Consider the following 21,277-nt stretch of genomic DNA (forward strand, 5'->3'; position numbering starts at 1 on the left):
TTAGAACAATCACTGGTTATTACTATCTCCCACTGTATCTTCAGTAGTCAACACTTCAGTTACAAAGTATTATTTGAAAATCATCCAATTGTCAAAATTCACAAGATAATACATTTTTCTTAATGACACAGCTTGGGAAAATACACCCAGAAATGGTACCATGTGAAATTAAATTGTAAAAATAATTAGGATAGACTACATGATTTACTACCACATATCAGAATCTAGAAAATCACAGTTACATATACAAGTGTATTTAAAAATAATCTACAATGACTTATATTCTATCCTATGACATTTATACAATGCCAAGATGATGTCTGAAAATGAAGCAATATTCTGAGTTTCCCAGAGAATGCCAATAACTGGTCTTGAGTCTTCTCTAACTAAATTGACTATTTAACCAATGTATCTTCACATGGATTTGTCACTACAGAAACACAACCTAAATCTTAAATGAGGCAATCCTCAATCTTTAAATCCTAAATAAAAAATGAGGCAAAAATGAAGTTGTTTTGTATTTGGGGAATTATAACATTACATGTGAAAAAAGCATTACAATGACTCAAAAACCATATAGACTTCTCTGAACTTTTGTGGAAAGTTATAATTTGATCAATAAAGATATTTAGAAACCTAGGGTAAAAAAAGGAAAGTTTAAAAATGCTCACCTTCAATTTATTTCATAGGTCACTGTTATACCATCTAATAAGATAATTAAAAACATGCAAGCAGCTGGTACTACAGCTAAACAGATTAATGTAATAGTCTGTAGTCATATGTGCTGGCAAGGGGCTCGCCTCTTTGGAGAGGAGAAGGTCAGCTGCCCTTGGGAAGAGGAGGAGGGTGGTGGGGAGAGAATATTCCTTCTACCATGTGGCCCTGTGTTACAGTCACTAAGTTAATCATCTACTGCAAACTGCTAATTGGCAAACGACTACTCTTCTTTCATACCCAGCAAGGGTCTCTCAGGTTTAATAGTTAAATAAGACATACAGAGCGCTCATATAAATCTGACAGAAAACACTGGTCTTTAAAAAGCATATGATCTACTGCATAAACCAGTAATATCTTCTCAATTCTTATAAAATTTCCATTTTAACACATCATCTGCAAAATGGTTGGGGGACATGTAACTGAATTTTAACAAAAACTTCTAAAAATCTACTCTATTACCTAGGCACCATATAATAATCATACTGGTGCCTTAGGAGTTAAATTCAGCTGTACTCCACTGGAATCAATGAAGCAAAACCACAAAAGACACAAATCCAAGTAAAACCTCCTGGCCTAACAACAAATCTATGAACATTAGGCATATGAAACTATCATGTTATGATCTGATTGATTATAGATTTCTAAAGTTGTCAAAATTCCAAAAATCCACCTCTGAACTTATACAAATAGTAAAACATCTGCCTTTTATCACTACTCTGTGCACAAAATGGCTGTACAAAAGCAACCCAGAATACTGTACCAGAGATTGAGAGTTTCAAGCCTCAGGCTAAGCTTGTTCTTAGCTCCCTTTCAGCTAACAGACAAAAGTTATTTTCTTGTAAGACACATTTTTTTTTTTTTTTACCTTCCTTTTAGTGTCTCCGTATCAGAGCACTGTAAACAATTCTAAATACCAGAAGGTTAACGATGATGACAATGATGATAATGACATTGACTGGAAGATAAAAGCAGCTAATATTTATGCAGCACTTACCATGTGACACCATCCCATTAACTCCTTATAACAAGTGTCTTATTACCCCCACTTTAATGATGAGGAAACTGAGGCTAAGACTTGTCCCACGTTTCCAAAGTACTTGGAGTCAGGATTTCAACCACCTCACTACATTTAAATATTAACAAATGAAAAACAAAACAACAAAAATCAGTGACTACACTCTCTTGAAAGTGACAATCTAAAACCATGATAAGATAAATAATGGAAAGACTACAGACTTAGGTGACCAATTTAAGACTGAATTCAAAAGTCAATAAAACCTTGGCATATGCTACAAAAGGTACACGTGTTGGAGGGTTAAGTGAAGACTAAGGCAACAAAGTTGCCAATTTATAGGAAAGAATAATATCCAAAGAACTAATAATGCCATAGTTTTCCCTTTGGATTTTCAAAAGGCTTTACCATACACATTTTATCTCAGTCTTTAAAACACATGTGAGGAGGGAGCAGGTTACACACTGTAAGTCTGTCTTAATAAACTAAGGCTAATCATTATCCTGGACACAAGTATATATAGCTTGAATGTGATGGTACTAGGCTGACAGCCAGAATTGTCTGACTGTGAAGAAAGGTCAGGATTTCTGAGACAGTTTAAATAATACAAAGGTAGAATTGTTAAGGATAAAGGATCTTTGAGGGTTGAAATATTCACATTGTTCTAATAACTTATTTATTAAGTTTAAAACAGCAATGATAGCAACAGAAAAATAATTTTCGTTTTCAAAAGTGAATTTTACTGACAATTCTGTTGCCATTTTAGTATGATTGTACGAAAATTCCTAGGTTTTATCAGTTAACCTTAATATGGAAATATACCCCAGAGCTCTGCTTCTATGAATTCTGCATTTAACCCAAGTGTCAAATTCACAAGTAAGCTCATTACATTGTAAGAGCTATTGCCTGCTGAGTAGAAAAATATTCATTTCACACCTTAAATACTATAATACTATTTAATAACAGCACTGGCCTGCCAACTATTAAAAGCTCGTTTTTATATATTGTACTACCTGAGCTTTTTATCTTGCCTTTTTAATTACAACAATAAATTAATATCCTAACATTACAACACTGACAGGCATTGATTAAAATTATATTAGTTAACAACATTAGTATTTATTGTGCAAAGTTGCATTAGGAGTTCATTTTCAAAGTACAATTATCATTCAATAATACTAAAATACTTTAATCTTCAAACTATTCAAGAATAAAATAAGCTACAAGATAATACTGTGCCTTCACATTAACACATTTCTCTTAACTTTATATTATGTCCATTATTTACTATAATTAGCTAAACTACAAATGTAATTGTAAAATTGAATTCACCAACAAAATTTATACACATACGGATTTTCCTTCTTTTGAAATACATCTCTATTTTCCTTTTGTCTTAGTTTTTTTTTTTACTGTATTTATATCTAATAATGATACTAATATAGACTTCACATGTATTACCATATTAACATTCCTCACTTACATATCAAATCATGAATGTTTAACTATCTTTTATATTTACTTCAGCACTAAAAGAAGGATTTGAAGAATCCCAACATTTATAAGGTAGGATGAGTACAGTGAAAACATAATGACAACATATGAGCTTTACTGCTGTGATAATACCCTTCTAGAACACCATGGGAACATAAGCCTTTTGTAGTATCTGTGACACTTGAACGACTGATTATTTATACATACCCCAACTGATATAAAATAAAGATGTCAAGTGTTTCAATTACCATCTCATTTCTGGAATTCAGAAACAAACTGTAGAAAACTTTCCCATTGACCACATTCCTATTAAGTGCTTCCTGTATACAAGGCTCTATTCTAGATATTAAAAGCGTGTCTGGGATTTGAAAAAAACAAATGACACAGTTCCACTTAGGGATATCCAATATGTATTCAAGTAAAAATATGAAGATTTCAATTGTAAACCCCGTAATCTATTACATAAATGGAGTTACAGCTTAACATTGAAATGAGTTTCCAGGTGTGTAGTGGTTCTCGTGTGTATTTTATGGGGTCACTGCAAAGTGTCACAACTAGTTAATCATAAGGACAATGTACTCAAAGTATTTCCTCAAGAATCTGCATTGCTATCTACAATGCCAAAATGTATTATTACTGAATATGTACCTTTTTTTCTTAAAACAAAACAACCTAGTTCTTATATCACGTTGGTTCAGTATAGGAAGTTTCAAATACTACTGGAAATAATATAATTTCTCTTCTTCCTAGGCTTCCCTGTTATGAAGGTACAAAATCCATAAACATTTACTCAAGCATATCAAGTTATAAGGAGAACATTACCAAAATACTAGATAAGATCCAGGTTTTCTTAACTAGTGTATCCTTTTTAAAAAATCACTAATTGAGATGTAACTGTCCTGTTTGCTGAAGAGTCAAAGGGGATATTAACAAACAGCGCTTAATGTAACCAGGGAGTACATTTCATACTCTTAGATGCTCATAAGGAATATATCCTGTTTTAAAAGGAAACTTAAACAAAAGGAAGCCTTTAGTACTTTAACAGATATACTGGAAAAACAAAAACAAAAACTGATTATAACGGAGTTTAACACTACATATGCATTCATACCAATTATCCTGTATACACTAACAACTGATATCTACAATAAGGCCATTTACTCAAGAATTTAAAAGGTTACACTTTTCATTACTCAATAAGTCTGCAGAACAATCACATATCACAATATCCTTTACATTTGACGTATTTTTAAAACACAGGTAACAATTCCTTACTACTCTTAGAATCCTGTAACATTAGGTAGCTTGTATAGTATCTTGTAATAATTTGTCACCTACCTATAAGAATTAAAAGTCCCATCAGAATCTAAAGTAGAACTTCTTCTTCCATTTTTATTTGAATCTCCTGGAAAAAAAATTTTAAAAATACAAAATAATGAAGATTGTGAAACTGAGTATTTTAGTTGAAAAGCTGCTGTGTGACAGCTCTATGCAGTATACTGGGTCCAAAAACATATAACCCTTTATCCCTACCCCCCAAATATGTTTTGTAATCAGAGCTCTCTAGTCAAAAAATTCATTTTGATGCTATAGTATGAACTAATACCACCAACTCCTAAGTTGGATAAGAATACTATCAAAGTAACTATTAACAGGAACAAATGAAGTACAGTACAGAGACATTTTCCTTTTATGAATCACAAACAAAACTGAAATTTATAAACTATTTAATAATACACTAATGATTATAAATAAAGGGAAATTCTTTGTGACCAAATCACCTGTCCTGGCCACTGGTACAGTCAAAAGAGAGCAACAGAGAGAGGACCTGGAATGTTTTCAGTTCCCAGTTCTCTATGCTCCAGGAATTTGGTAAGCAGAGAAGTTAAACACAAAGCAGGCTGGGGAGGTGGTGAATGCATTCTAAGGAGCTTTTAATACACCTTAATATTCTTCCTGAAACTTTCTATTTTAACCATGGGCAAAAGTTCAGCAGTTTTAAAAACGAAAAAACAACACTGAAAGATATTTCTGCATCATGTAGTAATGCCAAACATTTAGAAAAAAAATTTCCACTTAAGAAACAGTTATATTCATTGTATCAGACGCAGAACAAATTCATACCTGCCAGTTTAGAGATTACAGAATAAAAATAAATGTGCTAAAGAAGTTTAAAAAATGTTTACCAATGCCACAATATAAAATATATATGCTTATTAAAAGAAATTTAATTTTAGTAGTTTACATTTTAAAATACATACTTCAAAGTATAGTCTTCAGGAAACCATAGTATGCTACTAATAAATAGACCATTTATTCTTAGAAACACATTAAAAAGACTAGATTGTGATTACATTTTATACTCCTAATTCTTGTAATGTAACTTTCAAGCATCAGGTTATATTCATTTTTATGCTTTTTAAAGCTTAATAATTCAATGATTTATCTATTTTAATTTATACTTTTAATCCACTTTGAACAATCTAAGGTGCCACTGGAGATCATCATAGTGGTCCTGGTTAAGTCAAATAGTAATTACAGAGCTTTCACTTTAAAGATGAGATTATTTTTAATTATTGAGTACAGTACTTAAGGTACCATACTTATATAATTATGCCACTCATTAAATGGTTATTGAAAGCTGAAATGTAATTTTAATGACAGCTACCTATTTTTCTTTGCACATTTTATAGTTGACAGATTAGTCAAGAATGTTGGTTCTTTTCAAAATCTTTACAGCTGTGCCAAAGTGTTTAGCAGGACAAGAACTGGACTGAGTCCACTTACTAACTTTTAACTCTATTCTTTTTTCAAAATGCACTTTCAGGTTTCTTTTCTTTCTTTTCTTTTTTTCATTAACAAAAATCCTAAAATGGATTACAGCATTCAAAACTATTGCCAAATTTTATAGGAGAAAATTACCCCCAAACACTTAAATGTTTAAGATCAATTTAGCTGGGTATATTTTGTTAATTCTTTGAAAACACAGACACTGTAGGATTACTCACACAACATACTTCATTTTCTTAAAAAAATTAATGGTATTATAATAAGTAAACTAAAAAGATTTAAAGAAAATTAGTCTGTTTCTTGCTAAATGAAAATTTCCTACAACACATGTTATTTAACAGCTTGCAGACATTTCCTGTGAAACATTCTATAATCAGTATAAAATAAGTACTATATCATACATTTAAAATATAAGCCTTCTTTTTCTTTAAAACTAAAGATTATGATTAAACACATAAGATCTCACGAACAGAATTTTTTTCCCTTTCTGCTGATATTTACCAGATCAACTATAAAATCCTTCAAACAATTAAGAGACTTTCAGTTTTTAAACTAGGTTTTGCCATCATAATATATTACAAAGGTTTCTTCATTTTATACTTGTTTCAAAATGAGTATATCACATTAGATGTGACCTTCAAAGGATGGGAATAAGGAAAAGAAGCAGTTTGTCTTTCTCGAAAACATACCAAATAAGGAGTACAACTGTTTTTCCAAACAATATTAGAGAAAAGATTTCAGAGTTTGCTATATGGGGAAAAGGCAATAAAGTTTTGAAGCAGGAAAAACTGCTTTGTTCCTTCAATCCTCTAGTTGAAATTAATTATAGCAAATGTTTATGAAAACATCTGTTCCTTACAGTTATAAATTCTTAATTTTAGTATGGACGATTCCAGATTCTTATTTTGGAAGGAAACTGTCTGACAATTGAAAGGTTTACAAAAGAACAGGCAGAATTTGTAATTCTGGAAAACTGTATATACAGTGTACTGTATACCCTGCAGAGATTTTCATTTGCGTGAAACATTTGATGGGGCTTGAACTGGTTGGTAACTAGGAAAATTCAAAGACAGAGAGGCTCCTCTTTGATTTAAGGTGTTATACAATAAAAACATGTCTGTAATACAAGGAAACATCAAGTAAGAATTACAGATAAATGTTACCTTACTATTAATCTAATTTGGAGTAAATACAATAAACTAAGTATTAATTTTAACAGGGATTTAGTAAGACTAATGCCAATACAATCGTGGGAAGGTATGTGCAGTGTTCCCCCAAAAAAACAACAGAGGGTGCAAGAGAGTTTAATATGATGTTTTAAATTGCTGCTCTGATTCTTGTTCTAAGTTATCAGGTAGCCATAACTGTAACAAGGATGTGTAGGTTGGTTTCAGATCTCTCTCTTCCTCTTCACTTTCTTCTCTCTCCCTCTCTCTCTCTCTCTCACACACATATACACACACATAAGTGCATTGTTACAGTAATCTTACACAAAGACCTTTAAATGATCAGACAGCACAAATACTTAAATGTGTTTTAAGATAACGGACTACCTTTCACTTGCTTGAAAAGTAACTTAACAAAAGAGTAAATTTTTAAAATACAATTATGATTTTCAAAGTATTTCAATATTTATGTAAGTTAACCAATAAAATAATCTATATATATATATATATAGAGAGAGAGGAAATTTAAATAAATGCATAAATTATATGCAACATGTAACATACATATTATATGTGTTGCTATGTATATGTATGTTGTGCAACATATATTTACAGGAATAGTCCAACAATTATTTGTGACCATTACAATTTTAAATTTACATAACACATCAACTTCTCATTGGTAAGTACTTTGTAAAATGAATTCCTAGCAATCACAATTAAAATAAATTGACTGATTTGAAAAATGTTTGTAGTTATGTTATTTTAAATGAAGATACAAAGAACATGTATTTCCCATTAGTGATTTCTAACATGCATGTGTCTAACTTATTTAGCAAATAATACATATAATGGTGACTTAAATCTCAAAACAAGATAAATCAAATTCCAGACTCCTTTTTAACTTTTACTGCAGTCAGGTTCAGCTAAGGGCATTTATAGCATCTATCTGTGCACCGTTGAAATCACGCTAAACGAAGGTTTACAATAGATTTCTATAGTGCTTTTTATGCACAAACATCTGCTTCATGAAGGTAGAACCAGAGATTTTAAACTAGGTTAGGTTAAAAACAACCAGAATAATGCTATAAATAAACACACTTACTCAACTGGGCCCTCTGTTTACATCCAAATATCATCGAGTTTTAGAAGATCACATCATACTAGGTATGAATTCCAAAAAGCATTACATAATTTAAAAAATAAAGTTTATCTCAAAATTGTTAGAGAAATGTCACCAAGTGTGTGTGATGAATATTTAATAGTAAGAAACAAAAAAAGATTTGCTTTAAACTAAGTTAAAAACCAAAGCTATGGATAGCCACATTTAGTTGTGACAGGATAATATGACATAAATAGTGTAAAGACCTGAAACCTTTTGTTTTTTTTAAATGAATATTACGCCTGAAATGCTTTTTTATTAAATTTAAAATCCCATTCAAAGTAAACCCTTCAAAAATCCATGAATTAGGTATATTCATGTGTGGATATATAGTAAATCAAAGTATAAGGACTCAGCATCTATGAAGACAGTAGCTACTAAGGACATTACCTCATTTCAGGAATCATGTAAAGAACAGTCTCTCTAGGCTAATTTATTTGTGCTAAAAATCAAAGGACTACCATCAGGTCTAAGACCCAGTGCTCAAGTAAATACAAAACAATCCTTATTCAATAATTTTCCATCTTTTCTATCATTATTATCTACATTCTAATAATTTAATGGCCATATTAAGTTATATATATATATTTAAATATATATACATACGTATTTATATATTTAAATAAATATATATTTATGTAAATATAATATATTATAATATAATATATAATATAATAAATATATTTATGTATTTAAATATATATTTATATAAATATATATTTAAATATAAATAAATACATATTTATATAAATATATATACTTATTTAAATAAATTTTATTTAATATTTAAATAATATATTTAATATATTTAATATTTAAACAAATACATATATTTAAATAAATATATATATATTTAAAAATTATTTTTTCATCTCCAAAAAATGTTTACTGTCAAGATTCAAAACACTTTTCGAATGATAGAAAGGATTTCTAAACATGAAAGAGTATCAGTGCTATAACTTATAACCAAATATTTGCAAGTGAATGGACAGCTTTATCACCAGTCTTCATTTTATTAAAAACAATCCACATATATTGGTTCCATGTGAGGTTGTGGCTATTACTTTGACTGGGAATGAGTCCCTACTGCAATTAAGTATAAAAAATATCTCCAAAATTGGAATGTGACCTGTATTACTAAGAGCTGAGAAAAATCCTCAAATAGTTGGGGTTTTGTTTTTTAAAAACATTCCTTTTACACACTACAAAGAAATAATTAGTATTTGGGCTTCTTAAGTCCCTATATGATATTTACAATGGCAATCCCCAAAGGTCCTCCCCTTCACATAATCACAAACGCATACCCTCTTCTGGAGTTCATATTCTTGGTGTGGGCTCTGAAGACTTGGGCCTCCACGTGTTTATTCAAGTTTGAGAACAGAGACAGCATCATCCAGAACATAATAGCCATCATACATGTCCCCTTCACACAGGTACGGTAGTCTGGTGAAAGCTTTGGTAACAAAACCAGTTTTTCTGAAAACTTCAGGCAGACTATTCACTTGTTCTTCCCATTTCTGTCCCTTGATTTCTCATGGTTTCTCCCACTTACCACCTACGTTTTCTGCACAGGGATGAAAGGGTAAAGCCAGGGAAGGGTGACCCTGCCTCTAGTTGGCTCCAAGATACTTCTGATATCTTTTAACAAAGTGAGGAGTTGATCACAGTGGTCCAGCAAATTCAAGCAGCTGACATCATACTGGAACCCTGTATTCTGTCATTCATTTATACCAAGCACTTTGTATTTCTTCTTCTGAAGCTGCCATACCATAGTTTCATACAGCTTGATGGCATAAATTTCTTCAAAATGAGGGCTCATGATTTTTGTGACCTGTCACCAGCACCTAAATCTACGGGTTTTCCAGTCTGGATTAATTTTTAGCAGTCTCTGAAACTGATCTAGTGAAAACACAAACATTGGGCCTCTTCCTAGCAACCGACTGATAGACATTGGAGAAATAAACAGGCTAAACACAGAGGACACAGAAGAGTGATATAACTGGGCAAAGGGCCAGCCCAATTTCTCAACTCTGTTAAGAAGATCTGTGTTTCATTGATCAAGATAACTCTTAACAAAGCTTGGAATGATTCACATAATTTCTCTCCGTTGCACACCTACCAGTAGTGGTTCTCCCTCCTGCTGGCCTAGGCCACTGTGGCCCTGTCGAGTCTGCTCATCATTTACATGTAGGGGAGTGGATGAGTGGGCTCCATACCAGCCACACGGACACCAGGCTGGGGCACAACCAGCCCACAAACAGTCTCATCAAGGGCCATGGCCACTAGTTTGGATCAACCACCGGTGTCAGGGCGAGAACATGAAGGTGCCTTTGCCCAGACTAGAGCCATTGCACCCAACCCGCCCATCCAGCCTCCTCAGCGCTGAGGCAGGGGGTCAAAATTATTTAGATAACATAAAATCAGATGTAAAAAGCAAATATACAGAAACTTTTCAATAAATAATATTTCAAATGGATAATTTTAAGATAATTTAATTTTTAATAATATTTGTTATTCCTATTAAACCATCAAGAGAATAATTTTCAAAAAGAAAGCAGTGTGACATCAGTGAAGTGGCAGAATATACAACTCCAAATTCTCATCATCCCACAGAAACATCAAAAATAAGCACACCAACTTTGCAGTAATCCTAGAAAACAGCCAAAGATTTATGAAAACCAAATGAACAATGCATGAAAAAAAGAGACATCTTGATAGCTTTGTGGCATTTTTACTCGCCCTTACCCTAGCCCCTTCTTGGTACCATAGCAATCTTGAAGAGGAATGCAGTTTCCAGTGTAGGAAACTGGTATTTGGTTCTGGAGGGAGCAACGCAGGCCATAATTGCAAAATATTGTGTAATTCTGTTCTAACTTGTTTAGGAGCTACCTGAAGGTCTGACACAAAATATCTCTTTTTTGTCTAACTCAAAAAAAAGTGGTGGGCGTTGCTCTTGAATATACTGCAAACTGAATTAAGAACAAGCAGATGCCTGGCACAAAAGATTATAAGTGAAAACATTAAAAAGACCACCTAAGCTTTGGAGCAAGAGCTGGTGAGAGTTTCCTCGGGAAATTAGGACATTCAAAAGCATCCATGTATTTAGGAAAATGTAGAAGTCCATGGGCACGTCCAGAACAAGAAGTATGATCTTATAGGAAATAAGAGGACCACAACCTTCCACCCTAAGCTGACTACTCAGAGAGTGCAAGCCTGGCTAAGTGATGAAAGACTGATGTGGCACAGAACCAATCTGCAAAGACAAGCAGAGATTTGGGTTTTTTGTTTGTTTCTTGTGGGTTTTGTTTGTGTGTGAGTGTGTGTGTGTGTGTGTGTGTGTGTGTGTGTGTGTGTGTTTTGTTTTGTTCTGTTTTGTTTAGCTCCTGGCATTCAAAGAAGTTATCTGTCAAAACCCTAGCTGAACACAACCTAAGAAATAAAGATTTCAGTGACTACATATACCGCATAGATCAATGGAACAGAAAGAGAGCCCAGAAATAAATCCACAATTATATAGTCAATTAATCTCAACCATGGAGAAAAGAATATCTAATGGGAAAAAGACAGTCTCTTCAACTAATGGTGCTGGGAAAACTGGACAGGAGCACGCAAACAATGAAACTGGACCCCTTTCTTATAACACATACAAAAATAAATTCAAAATGGATTAAAGACTTAAATGTGAGGCAGAAAACCACTAAAATCCTAGAAGAGAACACAGGCAGTAAGTTCTGTGACACTGGCTACAACACATCCTTTTAGATGTTTCCTAAGGCAAGAAAAACAAATGCACAAAGAAACTATTGGGACTATATCAAAATAAAAAGCTTTTGCAAGTCAAATGAAACAACCAACAAAACTAAAAGGCAACTTACTAAATAAGAGAAGATACGCATAAATGACATATCTGAGAAAGGGTTAGTATCCAAAATAGAAGTTATAAGTAACTTCTAAAATTCAACGCCCGAAAAACCAGGTAATCCAATTTAAAAATGGGCAGAAGATATGAACAGACACACTCCTCCAAAGAAGAGATAGAGACGGCCAACAGACACATGAAAAGATGCTCAATATCATCCATCATCAGAGAAAAGCAAATCAAAATCACAGTGAGATATGACCACATACTTGTCAGAATGAAAATCAAAAACACAGAAAACAACAAGTCTTTGCAAAGATATGGAGGAAAAGGAACCCTTGTGCACTGTTGGTGGGGATGTAAACTGGTATAGGCACTGTGGAAGTTACTCAAAAAATTAAAAATAGAACTAACTACCAGATGATCTAGTAATTCCACTACTGGGCATTTACCCAAAGAATACAAAGACACTAATTTGAAGGGATACATGGAGCCCTATGTTTATTGCAGCATTATTTACAATAGTCAGCTTATGGAAGCAACCTAAATGTCTGTCCATCAACCGATGAATGGATAAAGAAGATGTGGTATGTGTCAGTGTGTGTGTGTGCGTGCACGTGTGTGTACGCACATACACACAATAGGATACTATTCAGCCATAAAAAGGAATGAAATCTTGCCATTTGCAACAACATGGATGGAGCTATTAAGTATAATGCTGAATAAGTGAAATAAGCCAGAGAAAGACAAATATCACATGATTTCACTCATGTGTGTAATTTATTTTTTCTTAATTTTTTTTGAATGTTTATTTTTGACAGAGAGAGAAAGAGACAGCATGAGCGGGGAAGGGGCAGAAAGAGAGGGAGATACAGAATCCCAAGCAGGCTCCAGGCCCTGAGCTGTCAGCACAGAGCCCGACGCGGGCCTTGAACTCACAGACCGCGAGATCATGACCTGAGCCGAAGTCAGATGCTCAACCCACTGAGCAACCCAGGTGCCCCTCATATGTGTAATTTAAAAAACAAAGTAAACGAACATGGGGTAGGGGAAGAGAGGGAACCCATGAAACAGACTCTTAAGTATAGAGAAGAAACTGATGCTTAGCAAAGGAGAGGTGGGGGGCATAGGTAAAATAGGTAAAAGGGATTAAGGAATACACTTATATTGATGAGCAGTGAGTAATACGTGGAATTGCTGAATCACCATATTGTACACCTGAAATGAATATAACACTGTTAACTACCCTGGAATTAACATTTTTAAAAAACATAAAATATGGGCACCTGGGTAGCTCAGTCAGTTAAGTGTCCAACTCTTGATTTTGGCTCACGTCATTATCTCGTGGTTCGGGAGATCAAGCCCCACCCACATCAGGTTCTCTGCACTGACAGGGTGGAGCCTCCTTGGGATTCTCTCTCTCCCCTCTTTCTACCCCTTCCCTGCTTGTGCTCGCTCGCTCTCTCTCTCTCAAAATAAATAAATAAATAAATAAATAAATAAATAAACAAACAAACAAACAAACAAACAAACATTTAAAAGAAAACAAAAATAAAAAAGGGAAGAAGGACAGAGCTGAACGGGACCAGATATTTTGTACGCTATGAAGTTTCGGTATCAACCTGAAGTAGACTGTTATAAGTTTAGGATGTTAAATGTAATATCTGTAATAACCACAGAGGCCATATCTAAAAAAAATTACACAAAAGGAATGAGAAGGCATTCAAAATGGTCACCACAAAAAAATCAACTAAACACAAGAAAAAAGCAGTAATGAAGGGAAGGAAGGGTAAGAAGGTTACAAAACACAGAGAACACAATAGCAAAATAGCAGAATTAAGTACTGTTTTATCAGCAGTTACTTTAAATGTTAACTGTATTAAAGTTTCCAGTCAAACACAGAGATTAGCAGAATGGATTTAAAAAAATTACACAACTCTATATTGTCCACAAGATCCAAATCTTAAGATTCAAAGACACAATAGATTGAAAGTGAGAGGGTAGAAAAAGATATTCTATGTAAAAAGTAGTCCAAAAAAAGACATACTGTGGCTATAGTAATATCAGACAAAATAGACTTTTAGTCAAAAGCTGTTTCAAGAGATGAAAAAGGACATTAGATATTAATAAAAGGGTCAATTAACCAGGAAGATATAATTATTATTAACATATGCACCAAACAATAAAACATGAAAATATATGAAGCAAACATTAACAGAATTGACTAGAGAAATACACAGTTCTACAAAAATAGCTGAAAATTTCAATTTACCATTCTCAGTAATAGACAGAACATCTAGACAGAAGCTCAATACGGAAATAGAGAACTTGAATAAGAATGTAAACCAACTAGACCTGACAGACATATAAAACACTGTACCCGACAACAGGATACACAATCTTCTCAAGTACCCATGGAACATTCTCCAGAACAGACCATATGTTAGGTCACAAAACAAGTCTCAATATATAAAAAGACTGAAATCATACATATCTTTGACTATAACGAAATGAAGCTAGAAATCAACTGCAGAAGAAAAACTGAAAACTTTCAAGTATAAATGCAAATATGTGTGCCTATATATGGAGAAATGACAAACAGATAAATATGTGCGTGGAGTCTATTTAAACATGGTGGTTTTAACTTTAAAGGAAAAAATATACTACTGATGATCTTTCATTAAATTTCAAAGTAACTTCTGGGAACAAAAAACACTGGATTGGTAAAACTAAGTTGCCACATTCCATTTAATGAAATTTTAAAGTAAAGGCATCATTACATCACAACTAAAGTTAAGTCTCAAGCAAGACAAACCTGAATACATGCTCTACCATTTACTTGCTGTTATTTACCATTCAGTATCTTTGTTTCTTCATTTGGAAAATGGGGGAAGCAAACAGTTTCTACCACAAAGTGTGGTTGTAAGGATTAAATAAGTTCAAGTAAAGTGTTTAGTGTAGCAGGTAGCATAATGTAATTCCTCAATAAATGTTAGCTATGATTTTTCTAAACATATTAATTAATGTATTTAACATGCTGGATTCAGTGGTGGAATACAATTAAAAGGCTATTAGTTCTATATGTTATAGGGAATAAACTTATTTATAATTTAAATAATTGAAAACTGTAACTCTTCTAGTAATTAAAACGTATTATTCCTGATCAATTTTTTAATTAACAAGAAGTTTATTTAATGGGTTATACAACTCTATCAAGTTCTGTGGTATTCTTTTAATATCCTTCCTGGGGTGCCTGGATGGCTCAGTTGGTTAAGCATCCGACTTCGGTTCAGGTCATGATCTTACGGCTCATGGGTTCAAGCCTCACATCGGGCTCTGTGCTGACAGCTCAGAGCCTGGAGCCTGCTTTGGATTCTGTGTCTCCCTCTCTTTCTGCCCCTTCCCTGCTTGTGCTCTGTCTCTATCACTCAAAAAATGAATAAAAATTAAAAAAATTTAATATCCTTCCTGATGACAATCATACCAAATACTGAATATGATATAAAGAGAGTAGAAAAAAATAGCAGAATTAAATAAAATTACATTCTTGAAATATAAAGCCACCTACTTCATTAACTTTATGTTTTTTGAGATTGATAAAATGTAGACAGATAACTAAAACTATAGTCAATCTAGTATTAAACTAAAACTATCTCATTTAGGATAGTTTACAATATTACCCATGCACCAGAATAAAACAAGTTTTAAGAAGAATTATTAATGATTCTGCAAATGAAATGAAAGGTATAATTTCAAAGATAATCACAAGTACAATTATCTAATTTAAGTTAACCTGTAGTACTACACAAATGCAAATGTTTCTACTTATTGTGATTGTCATTTCTGGGCATATTGTTATTTCTCCAGGCATTCCATAGATTTAAAGCTGCTTGAAGTCTCGGGGGGGGGGGGGGGGGGGGGAACAAATGTAGACCAGGAATCGATCAGGAGAACAGAATTCTAATGTAAAATTAACCTCTCTGGATCCTATAGAGAGCAAGAGTGAGAGTAAGACTGTGCGTGCGTGTGTGCTGTGTTTTTGAGAGAGAAGAGAGAGAGACAGAGAGAGAAACTGAGAGAAAGATGAGAAGGAGATAATCATGGATGAGTCTATGATTCCCTACTTTTAAATGTTTTTCTAGATTATTCTGATGATCCATGAGTCTTTTTTAGTCCAAAATAATAAGCTTCTACTGTGCTAAAAGTGAGTTTCTTGTTGAAGGCAACTTAATTTGTCCCAAACAGGTGATTATTCAGTATTTTGCGTGTCATCATTTACTTTGTACTATTACAAGCCAAGCTTCAATCTCATTTTCCAGCAGGAGTAGTGGTCTGCATTAAGCTATGTCAACACTGTATATGACCCTAATATGACCAGTAGCATGTACTGGTTCTTGGCAGAAGGGTGCAGACTTGGAGATGCCAAGCAGAACACTGCGATTGGCCCGTGTGGGCCTCCTGTGGACCACGTGGGCTTGAAAAGCACTCTCCTACAAGAGCTACACAATGCCAATGCTGTAATTTAGACAAGTACAAAGTACATTTAGACTAAGTAGATGCACAAGTTTGAGAAGAGCTTCTTCAGAGGTAAATGTCTTAACAAAGGACATTTGAAGATATTTCCTTAAACCTATAGAAAGAGTATTAAAGTCAAGGGTGATTATTATATAATTTGCCCTTTGCTGTATTTTTTTCTTAACAAAAATTCAAATAATGATTTGGTTTAAACCTTGACTACCTGAAATTTTTAGTTTTGCTGCCAATCTTAACAAATGTTTAAGTGAAACGCCTCCACCAACAAAACAAAACAAAATAACACACAATAGCTTTTCAAAGAAAATCTAATTGGTTTAGGTAATCCTAATCCTGATGTTAAATTATTTGTTAAGTACCTAAGTAAATATAATAAAAACATTATTTGCTAAATAAAATGGAGTATATCTAGCACTGAAGTCCTATTTCATTTTTATAAATCTTTCAAATAATAACTATAAAATATTTTTATTATTATTCTTCAATGTATAAATAAATAAATACCTTTTCCTGCAAAACAGATTTGTTTGGGCACCTGCCATTTTCACCCTTGATTACAATCAGTGCTAAATACTTTAAGATTGGTTTAACATCTGGTGGACCAGACCTCAATAAAATATAAAGATATCCAGGGGCGCTGGGGTGGCTCAGTCAGTGAGGCATCCAACATTGGCTCAGGTCACGGTCTCACAGTTCATGAGTTTGAGCCCTGCGATGGGCTCTGTGCTGACAGCTGAGAGGCCGGAGCCTGTTTCGGATTCTATGTCTGCTTCTCTCTCTGCCCCTCCCCTCCTCTCAAAAATAAATAAACATTAAAAAAAAATTTTTTTTAATGTAAAGATATCCATTTCCCCAAAGTGATTAACTTAGCTAATTACTAAATATCACCCTTTTGTATGAAATATTAAACTGAACTATTTGAAGGATAAAAATTATCCATGAACCAAGGTGAATAATCCTATTTATTTATATTTATATATTATATATAAATTATATAAATTATATATATTATAAATATATTTATATATTTATAGCCTAAATGATAGCTAACTGAACAAGTTGTTATACCAAAGATCTACTTAAAAGGTATAATGGGCATTTTAACTATAAATCCTAAAGCTGTGATGAAGAACCAAGGGTAAAAACTCAAACATATCTTTATTCTTACAAGTGATTTACTAAACTAAATCACATTAAAATACAATAATCTAAAATCCTCAAGTACAATATCAAAAATGTTTTAGTATTTACAGTCTCCTTTATATAAAGTTTCAAATACATTTCAATTGATCTATAAAAATGTTTTAAGTTATTTTTGTTATGACATTAAAGAATTATACTAGAATCTGAGTTTCAAAGAAAAATTGTAAATCCATAAACTGATTTCTATTTACCATTTTATGATAAAGTATAAATTACTTATTAGCAGAGATGATTTTTAAACCTGATAATAACTAGGAATACGTAAAAGAAAAAATGACTTCTTTAAATTTGCTAGGAAATGTGCAACATACAATATTCAACTATCCTTTTAGAGAATAAAAATATTATTCAAATTAGTTATTTATTGAGCATTTTATCCAAATGAACATATTTAGTTATCTACACAAATTTGAAAATGGGCCCTAATTAATAAATGCATTTACTGGTTCAAACTTCTAACCATGCAGCTAGATCATGTAATAGCTCTTCTACTTTATTCTTTCAACAATTATGTGTTGAGTACCTCCTACATTTTAACACTAATAACACACCCTACTATAAGAGGGGAGGGGTCCTAACCAAGAAGTACATAAAAGGCACTCCACTAGAGACCAGCATGTGCCAGAATTCTGCGAAGGTCACATTTAGGATTTGGGTCAAGATGAATAGCAAGGCAGTGAAAGAACTGTTTTAAGGAAAAATAGAACATGGTAAGGTTTGCAGCCTTAAAAAGATCACTTCAACTTCAGAGTGAAGGAATTTGAGAGTAGGTGTAGGCAGAAGGAAAGTGGATGGAATAATACTGAATGAAAAGCCCTGCAAGGCAAAAAATGATGATAAAATAGTCATATTGATGATATCATTATCATACCATCTTAGGAATGGCAACTCTCCATTTTTAAACCTTGTTAATATTACTTACTGAGAACCTACTATGTGCCAGACAGTTTTTAGGACATGGAAGTATTATAGTAAACAAAACAGAATGAAGTGTGGGGGTAGAGGGAAGCAAGAGAAAAGAAAATGAATTCTTAACAGATAAGTTCAGATAATTATAATAGCTATAAAGAAAATACAGCAGAATAATGCGATATTCAGTGGGGATGGATGCTCTCTGTAGGGAGAGGTGATACCTGATTTGAGATTCTAGTAACAAGAAAAAAAGAGCCATTTAAATATCAATGGCAAAAGGAACAACCTGCAAGGGCCCTAGAGCAGAAGCTTGCTTTTAAAAAAAAGAAAGAAAGAAAAAGAAAGCCAAGATGGCTCAAAGGCTAGGAATTTAAGATGAGGTCTGTGGAAGAAGGAACAACCATTGAACTTGGAATTCTGTAGGGAGGAAGTCTAGATTTGATAAGTACAATGAGAAGCTACCATAAGCTTTAAAATGATGAAAAAGATCTATTTCATGTTTGAGAAAGATGATTCTAGCTGCTGTGTAAATACTGGATTGAAAGTGGGAGACAAGATGGAAGCTAAGAGATCAGTTACAATCTGCCATCATAGGGATAACCTGACAAAATGGGCAGAAACAACTACATACTTAATTCTAAGTTTAAATGAAGACTTGATATTTTAAAACCTCTGAAATGATCTGAAATTATTTCTATGGTGGAAAAGTAAATAATTGTGCTAATACTTTATTTCTGTACACAATGAAGAATTACCTTAATTTGGTTAAAAATTTTACTGATTTTTTCAAACTGCTTTCTATATACATCAGAAATTAATTTGGTCTCTAAATAAGACTGACATCTGGTCACAAATAGAGGAAACAACAAAACAGCACATAATAGATTACTAGTAGGATTTCCAATCCGATCCAACATGGAGGGTCACTGCAAGCCTCTCTCCCCCACTGATCACAACTAAAAACTCTGGGCAAAATACGAAAAACAACTTCTTGAGGACTCTGAAATGTAAACACTAGCAGGAATATTGGACAAGGACTCAAAGAGTGGTGTTGAGTGCTTTGGGTTTTTTTTCCTTCATGTCCCAGCTCTGAGCTCCCATCAGGCTGAACTAAGTAATAGGCACCAAGAGCAAAACTTCCAATCCCATTTTTCTGGGACTGAGAAAAGAATCCTCTTTTCTTTTCCCTTCTTTCACTTCCAACCTTGCAACAAGGCCAGGTGTAACTGAAGAACTACACTGCCCTGGGGGTAGGTGGTAGCAGTGACGGGTGCACCTAAGACCCAGAGGGATAAAGCTATCTTTTCAGATAGAACACTAAGAAAGGAAGACCCTACTGTGTGAACAGTGAGTGGGGAACTCCATCATTTTTTCTTTCTCTTTCTCTCACCATTTTGTGACAAAGTGGGCCCATTTGGTGGAACCATGTGATAGCATGAGAAGCAAAGCTCTGACAGAACAAGGCAGAGGGTGTGGGCTTATCCTAGAGAAGAATAGAGCGGGTCAGGGGATTCTCTACTTCTGTGTATGAACTGACAAAAACCCCGAAGATTCACCCCGAAGCTATGTATGCTCAAAACATACCCAAAGAAGCACAGCAAAAACTCTGAAAATTAATCTATGACATAAACTACTACTGTAGTCCCAAACTAACCCCTGGGGGTGACATGCAAGGAGGACTCAAAAGCACAGAAAAGACTTTAAAAACTGAATTGACATAGGGGCGCCTGGGTGGCTCAGTTGGTTGAGCCTCCGACTTTGGCTCAGGTCATGATCTTGCTGTTCGTGAGTTCGAGCCTCTTTGGGCTCTGTGCTAACAGCTGGGAGCCTGGAGCCTGTTTCGGATTCTGTGTCTCCTTCCCTCTGCCCCTCCCCCACTCGGCCTCCCTCAAGTTCTTGCTGGCGCCTGCGCACACTCTCTCTGTCAAAAATAAACATTAAAAACAAATAATAAAATAAAATAATAAAATAAAATAAAATAAAATAAAATAAAATAAAATAAAATAAAATAATAAAATAAAAACTGACATTGAAACCACCATCACCGCCACAGAAAGTAAGGCCAAACTTGTAGTATGAACCTAATTGTGTCGGCTGCCGGAGGAGGGGTAGGAGAGGAAAGAAAAAGGGAAGAAAGAAAGGAGAAAAGAAACAAACAAACACAAAAAGATTTCTCTGGGGAGACTTAACAAGATCTAGAGTTTTAAAATGAAATATTCAAAATGTTCACGACACAATCCAAAATTACTTGATATATCAAGAATGAGGAAATTCTGGCCAATTTTCACCATATAATATAATTAACCCCGAGATCATTTAGATGCTGGAATCAACAAAGATTTAAAGAACCTACTATATAACTTTTTGCCAAGAAGCACACTCTTGAAAGACAGACATTCACAGTAAAAGAAAAAAGAAAAAGAAACTAT

At 33.6% G+C, this 21,277-nt stretch overlaps 1 protein-coding gene and 1 pseudogene across 17 annotated transcripts in view; both read right to left on the minus strand.

The window, feature by feature from the left end:
• The window catches only part of TBC1D5 (TBC1 domain family member 5), a 539,941-nt gene that overhangs the window by 261,108 nt on the left and 257,556 nt on the right, over positions 1–21,277 (minus strand). For all 17 annotated transcript variants that reach the window (XM_045503738.1, XM_045503736.1, XM_045503731.1 and 14 more), the window contains one exon: positions 4,562–4,628. In XM_045503738.1, coding sequence (XP_045359694.1) covers positions 4,562–4,628 — 67 coding nt within the window. The remainder of the gene's footprint in view (positions 1–4,561; positions 4,629–21,277) is intronic.
• On the minus strand, positions 9,348–11,867 carry LOC123611612 (annotated as a pseudogene).

The sequence above is a fragment of the Leopardus geoffroyi genome, chromosome C2, assembly GCF_018350155.1.
Source record: "Leopardus geoffroyi isolate Oge1 chromosome C2, O.geoffroyi_Oge1_pat1.0, whole genome shotgun sequence".
Classification (NCBI taxonomy): domain Eukaryota; kingdom Metazoa; phylum Chordata; class Mammalia; order Carnivora; family Felidae; genus Leopardus; species Leopardus geoffroyi.